Genomic DNA, 15,513 nt, shown 5'->3' with positions numbered 1-15,513 from the left:
GGGATACTTTCCGGTGATGACCGTAGTTTGAGGAGTTCATGTATTCACTATGTGTTAATGCTTTGTTCCGGTTCTCTATTAAAAGGAGGTCTTAATATCCCTTAGTTTCCTTATGGACCCCGCTGCCACGGGAGGGTAGGACAAAATATGTCATGCAAGTTCTTTTCCATAAGCACGTACGACTATTTACGGAATAAATGCCTACATTATATTTATGAACTGGAGCTAGTTCTGTGTCGCCCTAGGTTATGATTGTTATATGATGAATATTATCCAACTTTACCACCGATCCAATGCCTACGAGCTTTTCACATATTGCTCTTGCTAAGTTACTATTGCTATTGCTATTGTTACAACTGCTACAAAACTGTTACTGTTGTTACCGTTACCGCTGTTATCGTTACTACTACTACCAAACTATCATATTACTGTGCTACTGATCACTTTGCTGCAGATATTTAATCTCCAGGTGTGGTTGAATTGACAACTCAACTGCTAATACTTACAAATATTCTTTGGCTTCCCTGGTATCGAATCAATAAATTTGGGTTGAATACTCTACCCTCGAAAACTGTCGCGATCCCCTATACTTGTGGGTTATCAGGAGGGAAAACGGCATCGAAGATGCCATGATCGTCCGACCTGGGAAGACCTAGATCTAGGGTTTCCACCGGAGCATCACGAACATGATGTCGCAACCTGCAACAACGATGCCTGAAGAATGGAATGACGTCACAGACGCCGCCATCGTCCGTCGTGGCCGTAGTCGGCGCGATTTTCACCAGTCGCGTCCGTCCGATCTCGCAGCTGACTGGAACCGTACGAAGCCTCGTCGGTAGGGAGCCTCCAGCCTTCCCTCACCGGTCCCTCCTCGCGCTGCCAGTTGGACAAAACCACCCCGTGGCGGACCTGGACGGGACGCCAGATCCGTGGCCTCCGCCGCCACCCATCTACAAGCACAAATCCATCCCGCCAGTAGGAAGGGAAGAGCACCATGCCGGCCATGGATCAGGCCGTCGCCGCACAGGCAAGGGGTGCCGCCCGACCTACTGCTTGCAGATCCAACACCGGAGTCGGCCTTGCCGCTTCCGGGAGATCACGCAGCACACCACCCGCGCTAGCGCTTTGGCATCGGGCCTGCCGCCACCGCAGACATGGTCGACGGCAACGGCCGCAGGAGAATAGAGGAGAGGGGGTTGGCGACGCTAAGGTTTGGGTCCCCTGGCGTCGCCCACGGGAGGCGACACGAGGGGGTGAGGCCAGGACGACGGAGAAATGGGTTTAAAGGATCCCAAATGATAAATGCCACACGTGTGGCACGAAGCAACATGGCCCAAACGCCTCCATTACCATCCATTTTGCCATGTCAAAACATATGACATCAGCGGGAATCTTTTTGGTTTTCAGTCTTAAAAATGTTTTATTTCCTAAATAAAAAATCTGATTACAAATCCGTTTTCACCATTAAATCCGTCTCCACGAGATCTTCAAAACTAGACATGGCACATCATGACAATTTTAAGTAAACACCATGACAACTTTAATGTAAACACCATGGCAATTTATGTGCAATAGACATGACAATTTTTAACAAAAAAAAGTTGTCAAAACCGTCGCGACGGATTTAATGATGAAAACAGATTTTCAATCGGATTTTTCATTTAAAAGATAAAACATTTTAAAAACTGAATATCCTAAAAGATACCCACATATATGTGGTGACGTGGTAATCTGTTTTGCTATAGAGACGTGTGGTTCGCCTCCCTCTCTGCCGCACGTGGGGCAGATATCAGCATCAAGTATTCCAAAACCTCATTCATAGACACTAACTGTAAGCCCAGATCTGAAACTGAGTTCTGAACTCCGCCCATAGCAACATTCCAACCATTTTGTTTACTCCAATAGTGGGCCTCAGTTTGTAGAACAGTCATATCGGAGCGAAGAGATGATGTTTCCTCATGCCCAGGAGATCCTGGTGTTCCACCTCATCCACCGTTGCTCATGCTTTCGCCTGGAGCGATTTGGCGAATCCCGAGGGGATTTCCACGTTGAAACAAGCCCCCACCAAATTGATTCTCCTCCAAGATGGTGCGCTACAACTCACCACACTAGAGCCGAATCATTGTCGTCGCCACCCGGCAACCGCGAAGGAGCGGAGGCCACGGCAGCAATTCTCGTGGACAATGAGAGAACACCTTGCAAACTCGCCCTGTTTTCGCCATGTTGCTTCGACAAAAATCATGTCGATCCCACCTTCAAAATGCAAATGTCATGGCTAATCTGTACGCACAGATGGCTCTTCAAGCTCGTCCGCGAGAAACGATCGTTCTCCAATACCTGGTGCCGCCGCCGATTCTCCAGGTATGTAGCCCATACCATTCAGAACAAACTTGCGACAAACCAGTTGACAACTAGCGAAACACGGAACCACAAACGCAACTCCTAAACACTGAACGTATTGAACAGACGCAATGATATTAACAGGTAGCGCTTCTCATAGATCGCAAAAACTAACCTAAAGGATAGTATTATGGACAATTGCATCAATCTCTTCTATTATCATGAACACACTAAACTAAACAGCAAATAGTTTTAAGACAAGCACGGAGCCAATCTCACAAGTACTCCTATATATATTGATTTTGCTTCCTCGCAGACATAATCACTTCCTTCAACCAAAGGTTGAAGAAAGAACCAAAACACTAACCTAACAATCTACAATCCATCGGTGGTCCCTCAGCTTGAGGAGTCCTTCACAACCGAGCAGTCACTGTTTTGCTTTGCAGGATTATCTGCTTTGGCTGCAGAAACATTCTCCCAGTTCCCTGGCAAAGCAGCCGGACTCAGGTTGTCGCCTTGCTTCGGCTCATCAGCAGAGTCCATGGCAATGTAACTTCCTTTGACTGCACTCGAAATTTTGAAGCTCAGCAACTTTGTGCTAATTTCATCTATGCGCCGTCGCCCACTAGTTTGGCAGATTCCTGATGTTAAAGAGTCAGGAAACGTAGTAAGCAAAGCATATATAGCAGGCAAGGAACTAAAATTGTTCCTGGCAAAAAGAAACAGTGTAACAGTTAAAGAAATATGCTGACCTACTGACCCAGGAACCCTGTCATCTGGGCAAACTGCAGATTCTCCTGGAGATTTAGCTGCAGGCGTGCCAATTGAAATCTCATCTTCGTTCCACGTTTCCATATAAGTGTCTTTGGGCAAGCAAGATAGATCGTTGTTCTCCATTAATCCAGTATCAGACATGTCACTAATGCAAAGGCCCAGTTCCTCCATCTCAAAGTTAAGGTGCTCATTTGTCAATGCTGGTGTTTCTTCAGCTGGCTGCAGTGCCACTCCACTTTCTGATTCTCTAATCGGTGAGGGCTTGGGCATGCCACCTGATAGTATGGCTGGATCATCACTGTGCTCATAGTATTCCTCCTTATGACCCAGATTGGGCACATTGTTCTTCAGAGACCCAGAACCAAATAAGTAGCTTGCATCTTCATCATAACTACGGTCACGTTCCTCAAATTCGTCACACTCGAGCATAGGGCCAAATTGCTCATCTGGCAATGAAGATGTTTCTGCAGTTGGCAGCAGTGTCGTTCCACTTACTGATCCTCCAAACAGTGCACATTCAGACATGAGAGTGGTTTGATCGTCAATGTACTTACTGCATTCCTCTTTACGCTCATGTTGGAGCTTGGTGTTGATTTCTTCTGTACTCCTTTGAACGACAGCCTGACAAATGCCTGGTAGAAGTGTCACAGCGCAATACAATAAGTAAATTTTCTAGGTATTAAAATGCATCCAGGTTAAAAAATACAATCAAGTCATCACAAATACTGACCTGATCCTAAAAGACTCTCAGCCTGACCAAACGTGGACTGTTCAGGAGATTTGGGTGCAGATAGGTTATCTGGGAGCTCCTTTCCCTGGATAGGATTGGTGTGAGAGTCTTCATGCAAATGGAATAGATTACTCTTCACCGATCCAACACCAAATATGCCAATCGTTTCTTCACTGCTAAAGTTGTGTTCCTTAAATTCATCGTCCTCCAGCTCGGAGCTAAGCTGCTTATCTGCTGAAGCCGATGTTTCCGCAGCTTGCAGCAGGGTTATTCTCTGTTCATCTGAATAAAACAAATATATTTTAATAAAGCTTCTATGGTTAAAGTGTACAAACAAGAATAATAAAACTGAGGTTTACCAGGTTCATCAGTATTTGATGTTTCATGAAGGGTGCGAGTGTCAGAAGAAGGAACAAGTTCCTGTTTCTCTTCCTCCTTGCAGATCACTTCAGTATTAATATCCCTACAGGTTGGCCTTCTCATTTTAATAAAAATGGCCAGATAATTCAGTGCAGCTGTACTTATTTTAATCTGGAGAATTACCTTTTCACAAGATTACAATCCTCTGATGAATCCAACCGGGCAGATGCAATACATTCTGTTTTGTGGCCGGGACTCAAGAATCCTAAAAGAATGTAACATAATTTAGTTCGTGTATTGCATAGAAAAATACTCCCTCCGTCCCAAAATATAAGAACGTTTTTGACACTATGCTAGTGTCAAATATATTTTGGGACGGAGGTAGTAGTAAACAGAGGAACAACAAGAATTTGATATTCTCCAACAGACACCTACTAGTACTCCCTCCCTGTCTATTTTTATTTCGCATATTAGGTCTGTCTTAAGTCAAACTTTGTGAAGTTTGAATTAATTTGTACTAAAAAGTATTAAGACCTATGATGCCAAATAAATACAATGTGTAAATATATTCCATGATAGATCTAATGATATTAATTTTGTATTTGGAATGTTGAATTTCTTTTTCTACAAATTTGGTCAAACGTCAGAAAGATCGCCTCATGACAAACCTACTATGCGAAGCAAAAAAGAAACAAAGGGAGTAGTAGGTAAAAATTCATACCTTGTTCATCGTCTCTCTCAGATGAAAACAAACCCTTAATTTCTTCAACTATACTTAAATCTACAGGAGACCCTTGATGTGAATCAGGTTCTGAAGAAACAATTTTTTCAGCATGACGAGTGTTGGAATCATCTTCATTCTCAGTACTTGGAAGCACAAGATCATCATGCACATCTGGTCCTTTAAATGACTCCTGCGAGAACAAGTGACGAAGCCCAATGGACGATCGTCTGTGATCTCGTGAACAGCTTTCAGTGTCATTCTTCATTGAGTACACTGCTTCCTCTGATAGAGGACCTTCATGTTTAAAATCTGGAATTGCTAAATCAAATGAAGGTGAAGGCTTCTCAATGGTAGCTGTCACTGCTCTTGGATCACTGTCCTTATAGCACATAGAAGCATCTTCGGGAGATTTTTGTTCAGCAGGGCCTTCAAAGAGCTCCATTTGCTGGTAATCATCCGTAGAACAATCCGTTGGTAAACTGGAATCCGACGGAATATTTGTACAAACACTGTTCACCACAGATTCAGTATCTAAATAATTATTACTGCCTTTGTCACAGCTAAGGCCAAATTCCGCAACTTCTGTGCGCGGCAGCTTAGTGTTAAGCTGCTCGTCTCGCATATTTGATGTTTCTTCAGCTCGAAGTGGTGGAACTCCACTGTTTATGTCTTTTGTGCCAGCTTCAATCATATCATTACCGGCTCCAAAAGGAACTTGGTATTCCTTGCGCTCGTCGCATTGCTGCTTTTTGAGACCCTGCTGCAAAGCCTCGGTATTGGACCAATCTATTTCATCCGGGAAATCAGTTGATTCAAACAGGCAAGGATTAGAACTCAGATGCACATCACTGTCATCGGTACAAGCAATTAGTGAGGAGCTCAATAAAGCATCACCAAGACCAGAAGCATGCTCAACTGCAGTAGGTGAAAAATAATTAGATTCTGCTCAAGTATAGGAGCATGCTATTTGTATGACCGACAGGAAGCTGCTTATCTAATGACGAAACAATTTGATACGAAACCTAGTTAACAAATTAAGACTCAAAGAATCAGTAAAATCAATAAGGTGATTACCAGGTCCGCTGACATTTATTTTTTGACACAAAGAATTAATGTCTGTAGGATGAACAGGCTTCTTATTTTCTTCATCATAGGCTACTTCCTCAGAATCAGCGTCCCTGGGATTGGAAATTCATAATTTGCATGTTAAAGCGGTCAAACAAAAACAATTATCATACATGCTTCTAGTGATTCTGAGATGAATTACACTTACTCCATGATACTTGCAGCCTCCAAATCTAGCTGACCAGTTGCCACCTGCTCTTGTTCATTACTAGCCTTCGTTAATCCTGAAAGAATACATTATCATTCACATCATGTATTTAGCATTCAGACAGCTGAATATCATAACGTGTATTTTTTTCCACGAGTTCATGGAAGAACAATGAAAGAACAAAGGAACTCTGTTATCATATACCTTCATCTTCATTATCTTGCTGAGAAGTAACCAGACAATCTTCACTTTTGGAAACTGTACTAAAATCTACAGTAGTATCATTGTCTAAACCAGGTTTTGACTCATTAACTCCGGTTTCAGCCTGAACACTTGCTGAAGAAAGGGCAACACATTCACTGGGTTCTTCTATGCTTTCCTGTGAGAAAAGGGCCGGCAAACTAAGTGATTGTTCAACACCTAATGAACCTCTCTCATTCTTCAACGAGTGCGGATCTGCTTCATCAGGAAATCCATATTCATCTTTACACTCTGGTGTAGCTGAACCTTGTGCTGTCTTCTCTAGGGTACCTGACAAATATTGATATATTCCTCTTAAATTAACACATAACACAACGGGGCAACCAAACTACTCATCCTTTAGAGATTTTATATAAGATCCTTACCTTCATGTACTTGTACATCATCCTGCAAGGAAAAGGGCTGCAGATCAAATGATGATTGTGCAATACTTGATGGATATCTTTCATTCTTCAATGAGTGTGGTCCTGCTTTATCAGGTGATACACATTCATGTTTACACTCTGGTGTAGCTGAATCTACTGCTATCTTCTCTACAGTGCCTGACAAATAATTATATATACATCTCAAATAAAATACAGCTCAATGTTGCAACTGAACAACTCATCCTTTAGAGAATACAGATAATACTTCCTCCGTCTAAATATAAGTCCTTTTAGAGGTTTCAATACAGACTACATACGGATGTATATAGACGCATTTTAGAATGTAGATTCACTCATTTTGCTCCGTGTGTAGTCCGCATTGGAATCTCTAAAAAGACTTATATTTAGGAACGGAAGGAGTGGATCCTTACCTTGTCCTTCCTCCTTTAAGATAAGGGACTGCGGACCAAATGCCGATTGCTCAATACTTGATCTCTGATTCATCAATGAGTGGGGTTCTGCTTCAGCAGGTAATCCAAATTCATGTTTACACTCTGGTAAATCTGAACCTAGTGTTGTCTTCTCCACGGTACCTGATAGATATTTATATATTCCTGTCAAATAATATATACCTCAATGGTGCAAACAAGCCACCCCTCCTTTAGACAACAGATCCTTACCTTCTTGTACTTGGAAATCATCTTGTTCGTGACTAACCTCCGATAATCCTGAAAGAATACATTATCATTCCCATCATGTATTTAGCCTTCAAACAGCTGAATATCATAACATGTATGTTTTCCACAAAATTATGAAAGAACAAAGGGACCCTGTTATCATATACCTTCATTTTCATTATCTTGCTGAGAAGTATCCAAACAATCTTCACTTTTGGAAACTGCACTAAAGTCCGCACTAGTATCATGGTCTGAACCAGGATTTGACTCACAAACTCCATTTTCAGCCTGAACTCTTGCTGAAGAAAGGACAACACATTCACTGCGTTCTTCTACACTTTCCTGCATGAAAAGGGTCGGCAGACTACATGGTGATTGTTCAACAATCAATGAACCTCTCTCGTTCTTCAATGAGTGTGGATCTGCTTCATCAGGAAATCCATATTCATCTTCACACTCTGGTGTAGTTGAACCTAGTGCTGTCTTCTCTAGGGTACCTGACAAATTTTGATATACTCCTCTCAAATTAACACATAACACAATGGGTCAACAAAACTACTAATCCTTTAGATATTATTATATAGAAGAGCCTTACCTTCCTGTACTTGTACATCCTCCTGCGAAGAAAGGGACTGCTGATCAAATAATGATTGTTCAATACTTGATGGATACCTCTCATTCTTCAATGAGTGTGGTCCTGCTTTATCAGGTGATACACATTCATGTTTACACTCTGGTGTAGCTGAACCTAATGCTGTCTTCCCTACGGTACCTGACAGATATTTATATTCCTGTCAAATAATATATAACTCAATGGTGCAAACAAGCCACTCCTCCTTTAGACGATACTTACCTTCTTGCACTTGTAAATCATCTTGCTGAACCTGCTCCATAGGTAGTTTCTTGTCAGAACTGCCCACTTTAAGTCCTGCTTCCGTCAGTAGAGGCTCCATAGGTGTTGATGGATCAATCACAAACAAGTGATCACTGCTAGGCTCAAGAGTATCGGGACAAGGTGTGTTCTCCCTGTTTCTCAGCAAGGCAGCTGCAGATTGGTTCAGGTTATCCAATTGCTTCACGGTATGGTGGGGATCTATAGCAATGTGGTTTCCTTTGCCTATGCTCGCACTAATTTGACAAATCCCTGATGAAAAAATTGGATCAGGAAACACAATAGGGAAAGTAAATCTCATACAAAGGAACTAAACGAATTTATTTGACAAGACAAAAGAGGAACCATGCTGACCTACTGAACATTTAGGTGATTTAGGTGCAGGCATGTCCCCGGGTAGTTCCTGGTCATGGCAAGGATCCATTGAAGGGCCACAGGGGAGTTCCTGGACATGGCAAGGATCCATTGAAGGGTCCTCCATGCTGGACAGATTCTTGTTTCCCAAAGATCCAGTGTCAGAGACAATGCTACCATCTTTATCACAGCTAAGGCTTTGCACTGAACCCAAGACTTTGTCATCCAGAAAAACTGCAGATTCTTCAGGAGATTTAGGTGCAGGCATGTCATTTGGGAGCTCCTGGTCATGGCAAGGATCCATTGTAGGGTCCTTCAAGCTAGACAGATGATTGTTTCCCAAAAATTCAGTGAGAGAAACATTGCTGCTGTCTTTGTCACAGATAAGGGTTTGTTCTGTGTTGCCCTCCAGCTTGGTGTTAAGCTGCTCATCTGGAAATGGTGATGTTTCTTCAGCTCGGAGCACTGATATTCCACTTTCCGATCGTTCATCAAGTGCAGGTTCAGACATGTCACTTTCTAGGTTGCCTAAAGTAAGTTGACCTTCACTGTGTTGATTGCAGTCATCTCTATGATCCTTGACACAAACTACATCTGTATCCCTTCGCGAAACAGTTTGACAAATACCTGATGCAAAATGCAAGTCATGAGATGATATGGAGAGCAAATATTTTACTTCCCCCGGTTGACAAATAACTAGTAGTGTTGTCAGACAGCACCTTCATTCAAACTTTTCAGATTCTTGACTGCCAATATTCTTTTAAATATTTAGATTGGAAACTTGAAAATCATATGCTAAGATGTTTCTCATAACTCATAAGTATTTCAGAGTATTGTAATTTTGTTGGGTTTCATACATATACTATGGTAGAAACTAGTGGTCAATGTTAAATCTTGCAGACCATGTCAATACCCAAAATGCCACTTTTTTGCAAAATGATGGGAGTACTATCGAATCAAACAGACAGTGTCTCAGATTAATCTAAACAAGTTTTCAGAAATATTTACCTGACCCTAAAAAGCTTTGATCCTCACATGATGTAGATTGTTTTGGAGATTCATCTTCACCGCGGCTAAAGCTTTGTACTTCGAGATCATCACCCTCCAGCTTGCGCTTAAGCTGCTCATCTGACAATACTAATGTTTCTACATCTGGCTGCAGCATTTTTCCACTTTCTGGTACAGCAACCTGTGCAGCTTCAGACATGACACTTGCATGGATGTCTTCTGTGACTCTTGCATTGTGTAGATTGCATTCCTCTATATTATCCTGTTGAAGCCCTTCAGTATTAGAAGATGCTATGTGATTATCTAAAGCATCCACTGATTCTAGCGGTGAAGAATCCGAATTTACTTCATCAACAACAGTGGTGCTCTGTGAAATGCAAAATAGAGCTCCACTAACACCAGAAACGTGCTCGGCTGCAGTAGAAGATGCACAGGTCAGCCTAGAGATATCCATGATATTTCTGAATTATAAAAGATGAAAACAAGATTTTGTGCATAACACACACTAAAATCAAAAGAAATCAATTAGAAGATTACCAGGTTCATCCGCATGTGATTTCTCATGGGGAGCATTAATGTCTGAAGGAATAAAGTCCGTTTTCTCTTCCTCGTTGCAGATCACGTCCTTTCTAGTAATATCCCTGTAAGTTGCATTTCCCAATTTTAGAAGAGTGGCCCATAGCGTTCATCATATCTGTAATTTTACTATTTTAGGTATCAAAAATATATTTACCTTACTGTATGATGCAAATCCTCTGACGAATCCAACTGAACAGATGCAACCCAATCTTTTCTGAGGGTGGACACTGAAAATCCTGAGAAACATATTGATTTCAGTTTTTATTTTGCACAGAATAACATTAAGAGATTTAAAAAAAAAGGAACAACACAGATCAGATATTCTACAATAGAAACCTGTGAAAGATTTCAAAAGATATACCTTCTTGTTCATTATTTTGCTGAGACGAAAACATTAAACCTCCACTTTCTTCGACTCTAATTGAATATTCATCAGAGCCTTGATATGAGTCAGGTTTTAATGAAACAACTGTTTCACCTTGACATTCAACCTTGTGAACATCTGATTCTTCCATGACATTTTTAAAAAATGGACTAGTGTTATGTGTATCAGGTTCTTCTATGTTTCCCTGTGAGAATAGGAACTGTAGCCCAGTGGGTGATTGTTCAAGAACTGGTGAGCACCTTGCAGCATCATTTTCTATTGAGTCCAGGGCTTCCTCAGATAAAGCACCTACATGTGTACAGTCCGGAATAGCTAAATCGGACGGAGGCTTCTCAGTGGTACCTGAAACATTATTTGAACAAATATGCATTACTCCAAAAGCAATAGTACAGAACAACATGATAAGAAAGCAAATTCAGAGTAACAATAACACAGTTACTGACCTACTACTGTGCTCTCAAGCTCGAACTCCAAAATGTTACTAACATCTTTACCATGGCTGATGCTGGATTCAACGACTGTGCCCTCCAGCTGAGTGTTAAGATGTGAGTCACGCAAATCAGATTTTTCAGCTGGGGAAGGCAGCACCCCACTTTCCAAGCTATTAGCACTACTGGCAACATCAATCATATCACTCGTGTGGCCACCATAAGCAATTTGGTCTTCCTTCTGCTCTTCAGCAGGCATGACTTCTTCCAAAGATGCGGTTCTACTCCTCTTTGCAGGTCTTCCCTTTGAAGCTGTTGGCTTTGACGGTAGCGGTGATATCACTAGCTTCGAAGATCTGTGTCTTGTTTGCCGCAGACTCGCGTCATTCTGAACAGAACGTTGGAGTTTTGTTTGTGCGCTTCTTGTGCGAACACTTGACTCTTCCCTCCTGACAATTTCACTGTGATCCTTGCTCTCCTTATCAACCGCATTAGGACCAGCCAGTTTACGCACTGATGTCCTCACAGGAACATCTGACTTCGACTCTTCTTGAGAACCCTTACTCTCTTTCTCAATCACATGTGGGACAATTTCTCTGTGATCCTTGCTCTCCTTATCAACCACGTTAAGACAAGCCAGTTTACGCACAGATGTGCTCACAGGAACTTCAGACTTTGATTCTTCTTGTAAACCCTTAATTTCTTTCTCAATCACATGTGGGGCAACAGATTTGTGTGTTGATTGCCTAGATGGTTCTTTCACTACTAGTTGTTTCTCCAAGTGTCCACCCTTAGCACATTTCATTTTAGTGTGATCACCATTCTCATTATTGAACTGTGCATCAGGATTCATTTCTGCAGGTACAGCCTTCCTGTCCTTCTCAAGCACAGCCGGAACAAATGATTTCCGTGTTAACCGTCTAACAGGTTGCTTGACTGTTTGTTGCTTCTCCAAGTCTTCACTCTTAGCACTTGAACACTTCTCGCGGATGGCTGCTTCACAGTGATCATTCTTCTTACTATTAAGAATAGCAAGAGCAGGTTTCCGCATTGACCTTCCAGCACGTGCTTCTGGAATCATGTCTGTAACGATGCTCTTTGTTCCTTTCACAGTCATAGCCGGGACAAGAGATTTCTTTGTTGGTCGCTTAACATGCACTTGAGGAATCATTTCTTTTGGGAGACCCTTGCACTCTTTCTCAAGTATAACTGTGGCAACAGATCGCCAGGTTGATCGCCCAACAGGTTTTGTCACTGTTTCTTTGATCTCCACAGGTTTTGTGAGACCCTTGGACTCTTTCTCGAGTATAACTGGGGCAACAGATCGCCGGGTTGATCGCCCAACAGGTTTTGTCACTGTTTCTTTCATCTCCACATCCCCATGCATGCCTTTGGTTTCATGCTCAAGAAACGATGGAACAACAGATTTCCGCATTGATCTTCTCACAGGCCCAGGTACCTCTACGTGCATGTCCATAGCAGAAGCCTTACCACTGCTATCAGAAAATGGGATTTCACCGCCATTTGTGGCTACTGTAGCCCTGCGATTCAACATTTTCCTCTTTTTGGACCCCACATGCCCATCTTGCTTAGCCACACCATCTTCTACGCCGTCTTTGGCGGCATTGAGCATGGTTGGGAGAGCTACCTTCAAGTCAGTACTGCCAATTGTCTGAATAGCTCTATTCCTCAAGACCCTTGTAACTGGAGAATCATTTGATACATCTGGAACCGTATGTTGCCCTTCATCCGAGTTGACATTCTTGGTTTTTCTCCTCTTCTTCGCAACGACAATGGGTGACGTCGCAGCAGCTGGTACTGAGCTTGATCTTGTAGTCCTACCAGATATTTCCACCTCAGCAACCTTCTCCACATCAGTTTCGCCTTCCGGCACCTTTGACCTACTTCTCTTATTTTCAGAAACAGTAGGCAACGGTGGGCCGGCCACCACCAATCCAGATCTTAGAGTTCTACCAACATGTTGAATTTCAGTAGGTTGCTCCTTGACACGATCTTGTTCCTTCAGATCTCCCGCCTTCTTCCTCCCTCTTTTGTTGTGAACAACAGGAGACGGTGCGGCAGCAGGCTCAGACTGAACAGCACTAGACCTTGTGCTTCTACGAGAAACACCAACTTGCACACTGACATCTAGATTGTCAGCGTCATTCTCGCTGGCCTTCCGCTTCAGCTGATGCTTCCTACCAACTGCTTCTCCAGAGTCCAGCTCTTGTTGCTCAGCTTTGGCAGAGGTTTTCCGGCCTACAGCTCCAGCTACCCTCTCAACCACATCACCTGCACCCAAATTCGCCGCATTCCTCCTGTGTCGCCTCGTCACAGCATCTGCACCTACCTGTCCAGTATCAGTTTCGTCAGCAGAATCACCACCAACTTGGGAACGCGTTCTCCGACGCTCCCCTCCACTTTCTTGGGCGCGAGAGAGAGCCTCCGCGGCCCTTGGCCTACCCCTCGTCCTGGCAACAACAGGCGACAACAAGAGGCGTCTGCCACCCACCTCCGCCTCCTCCTCTTCCTCCAACACAAACGTCACCTTCTTAGCCGCATCCGAATCCCCGCCGCTAGCGCCGCCGAACGATCGCTTCAAACACCCCTTCCCCACAACGACGCCGACCGCATCCTCCTCCGCACCGCCAGGAATCTGCAAAGCGTTCAAACAAACACAAGGGTCAGTGCCCTCCATTTCCACAGCCGCTCGTGTCGCGTGAAGCATGGCGAGGAACCGAGGGGAAAAAGCGAGGGTTCGAGAAGAGCGAGTGGGAAACCGAGAGTCCATACCGAGAGCGTGGCGGCGAGGCGGGCGGCCAGGTCGGCGTTGGATCCGTTGGCCTTGAGGCCGTGCTCCTTGCAGAGCGCCTGCAGTTCCCGCCGCTTCATCGCCGCGAAATCCATATTGGCCGCGCGCACGAATCCAAACCCCACCCCGCGGGTCACCACGATCCGGCGAGAGCACCGGCCATCTCCGCGGATCCCTCTCGCTGCTTTCGAACTTCCGGAGGGGGCGGGGGGAGGGCGAAGGCGAAAGGAGATTATGAGCGCCTCTCGCGGATTTTAGTTTGGGATTTCAATCGATCGAATCCCGTGCGTCGGGGGATTTCGGGTTCGTAGCGGCCGGGGAATGCGGGGCTAGTGGGTGGGGTACTGACGTGTGGGTCCCGGAAGGGCGGTGGCGGTGGGAACGGTGTGGCAGTGACAGAGAGCCAGAGGCTTGCTGCGGAAGGAGGCGTGGGCTTCGAAATTTGGGGCTTCCCGCCCAGTAAAAGACGCGAAACCGGCGCATGCCCGCCAGTGCGGTTATACGGTGACGCGGTGCCAGGTATTCGGCTGATGGGTAAGGTAGGGGAAGAGGAGCGATTATAGGCTACTCATAATCGGAAGTATTATATTAGTAGTATTGTATACTAGTATCATGCACATGATATTAGGAGGTGTTTGTTTCCGAGTTTTTTGCCCGTCATCTGTTACCACCGTAAAGGAAAAACGGTCCCTGTGTTTGGTAACTCCACATCGTAAACAGGTCCGGTCCAGTTATGTATCGATACCGCCCACCCCCACCGGTATTGATCCCATGCCCTCCTCCTCCTCCTTCCGTCAGAGGCTCAAAGCCCCCTCCTCCCCGCACAACCCTTCTCCTTGTCCGCCGCCGCCTCCCCGCACAACCCTTCTCCTCGTCCGCCGCCGCCTCCCCGAGCACCTTCGAGTCCTGCATCGGCGCCACCACGATCCCCTTCGAGCCCACCCCCCCCCCCCCCCCTCCCCCGCCGCCGGCGTGAAATCGGAGCAACCGGCAGCTCTTGTGACCGGGAATTGCCAGCTGCGCTTGAGATCAGAGGCGGCCGACAGCACACATGCTCAGGGATGGCCGGTGGCGCACAAGATCCGGGCAGCCGTCGATGCACAAGATCCAGACGGCCGGCGGCGCTTGATCCGAGCGGCCGGCGGCGCTTGATTTCGGGGTCGGCCGGTTGCGCTTGATCCGAGCGGCCGGCGGCGCTTCACATCTTGGGCCGTTGGAGCCAAGCAAGATTACACAATTTACGCTGAGCATGCTGGCCGGCGAGCACCAGGGACGGTAATCAATTCCTTTGCATGTACGTGAACCAAACAAACTGGAAAAAACTCATTACGCCTCCTTAAACGGTGTGATTTGATTACGTTGACGTTACCGTTACCATTTCTGTAGCCAAACACCTCCTTAGTGTATAATACTATCTTCATAGTGCATGGTATAATAGATGATCGTATATATTACTTTCTCCTTTTTAAATATTTGTCTTTCTAAAGATTTCAACAAGTGACTACATACGAAACAAAATGAGTGAATCTACACTTTAAAATATGTCTATAT

At 44.5% G+C, this 15,513-nt stretch overlaps 1 protein-coding gene across 3 annotated transcripts; it reads right to left on the bottom strand.

Moving 5' to 3' along the window:
- Window positions 1-2,472: 2,472 nt before the first annotated feature.
- LOC109752002 (uncharacterized) lies at window positions 2,473-14,253 on the bottom strand. 3 transcript variants are annotated; one of them, XM_020310866.4, is made up of 23 exons: window positions 13,944-14,253; window positions 11,166-13,806; window positions 10,699-11,064; window positions 10,492-10,573; window positions 10,296-10,399; window positions 9,759-10,172; window positions 8,751-9,377; window positions 8,358-8,648; window positions 8,100-8,276; window positions 7,672-8,001; window positions 7,508-7,555; window positions 7,259-7,420; window positions 6,828-7,004; window positions 6,406-6,732; window positions 6,202-6,277; window positions 6,003-6,106; window positions 4,926-5,843; window positions 4,388-4,469; window positions 4,204-4,307; window positions 3,845-4,126; window positions 3,669-3,746; window positions 3,093-3,578; window positions 2,473-2,981 (listed from the first exon to the last, which is right to left on the bottom strand). In XM_020310866.4, exons 1-23 carry the CDS (start codon window positions 14,055-14,057, stop codon window positions 2,737-2,739), a joined length of 8,235 nt encoding a protein of 2,744 aa, XP_020166455.1. In that variant the 5' UTR covers window positions 14,058-14,253; the 3' UTR covers window positions 2,473-2,736. The 3 variants fall into 3 exon arrangements, with proteins under 3 accessions (XP_020166455.1, XP_020166452.1, XP_020166454.1); XM_020310863.4 differs by having other exon boundaries at window positions 3,093-3,746; XM_020310865.4 differs by having other exon boundaries at window positions 3,093-3,746; window positions 6,828-6,929.
- Window positions 14,254-15,513: the final 1,260 nt, after the last annotated feature.

This window comes from Aegilops tauschii, chromosome 5, assembly GCF_002575655.3.
Source record: "Aegilops tauschii subsp. strangulata cultivar AL8/78 chromosome 5, Aet v6.0, whole genome shotgun sequence".
Classification (NCBI taxonomy): domain Eukaryota; kingdom Viridiplantae; phylum Streptophyta; class Magnoliopsida; order Poales; family Poaceae; genus Aegilops; species Aegilops tauschii.
Note: the sequence above shows the minus strand (reverse complement) of the source record. Positions and strands in the feature narration are given on the sequence as shown.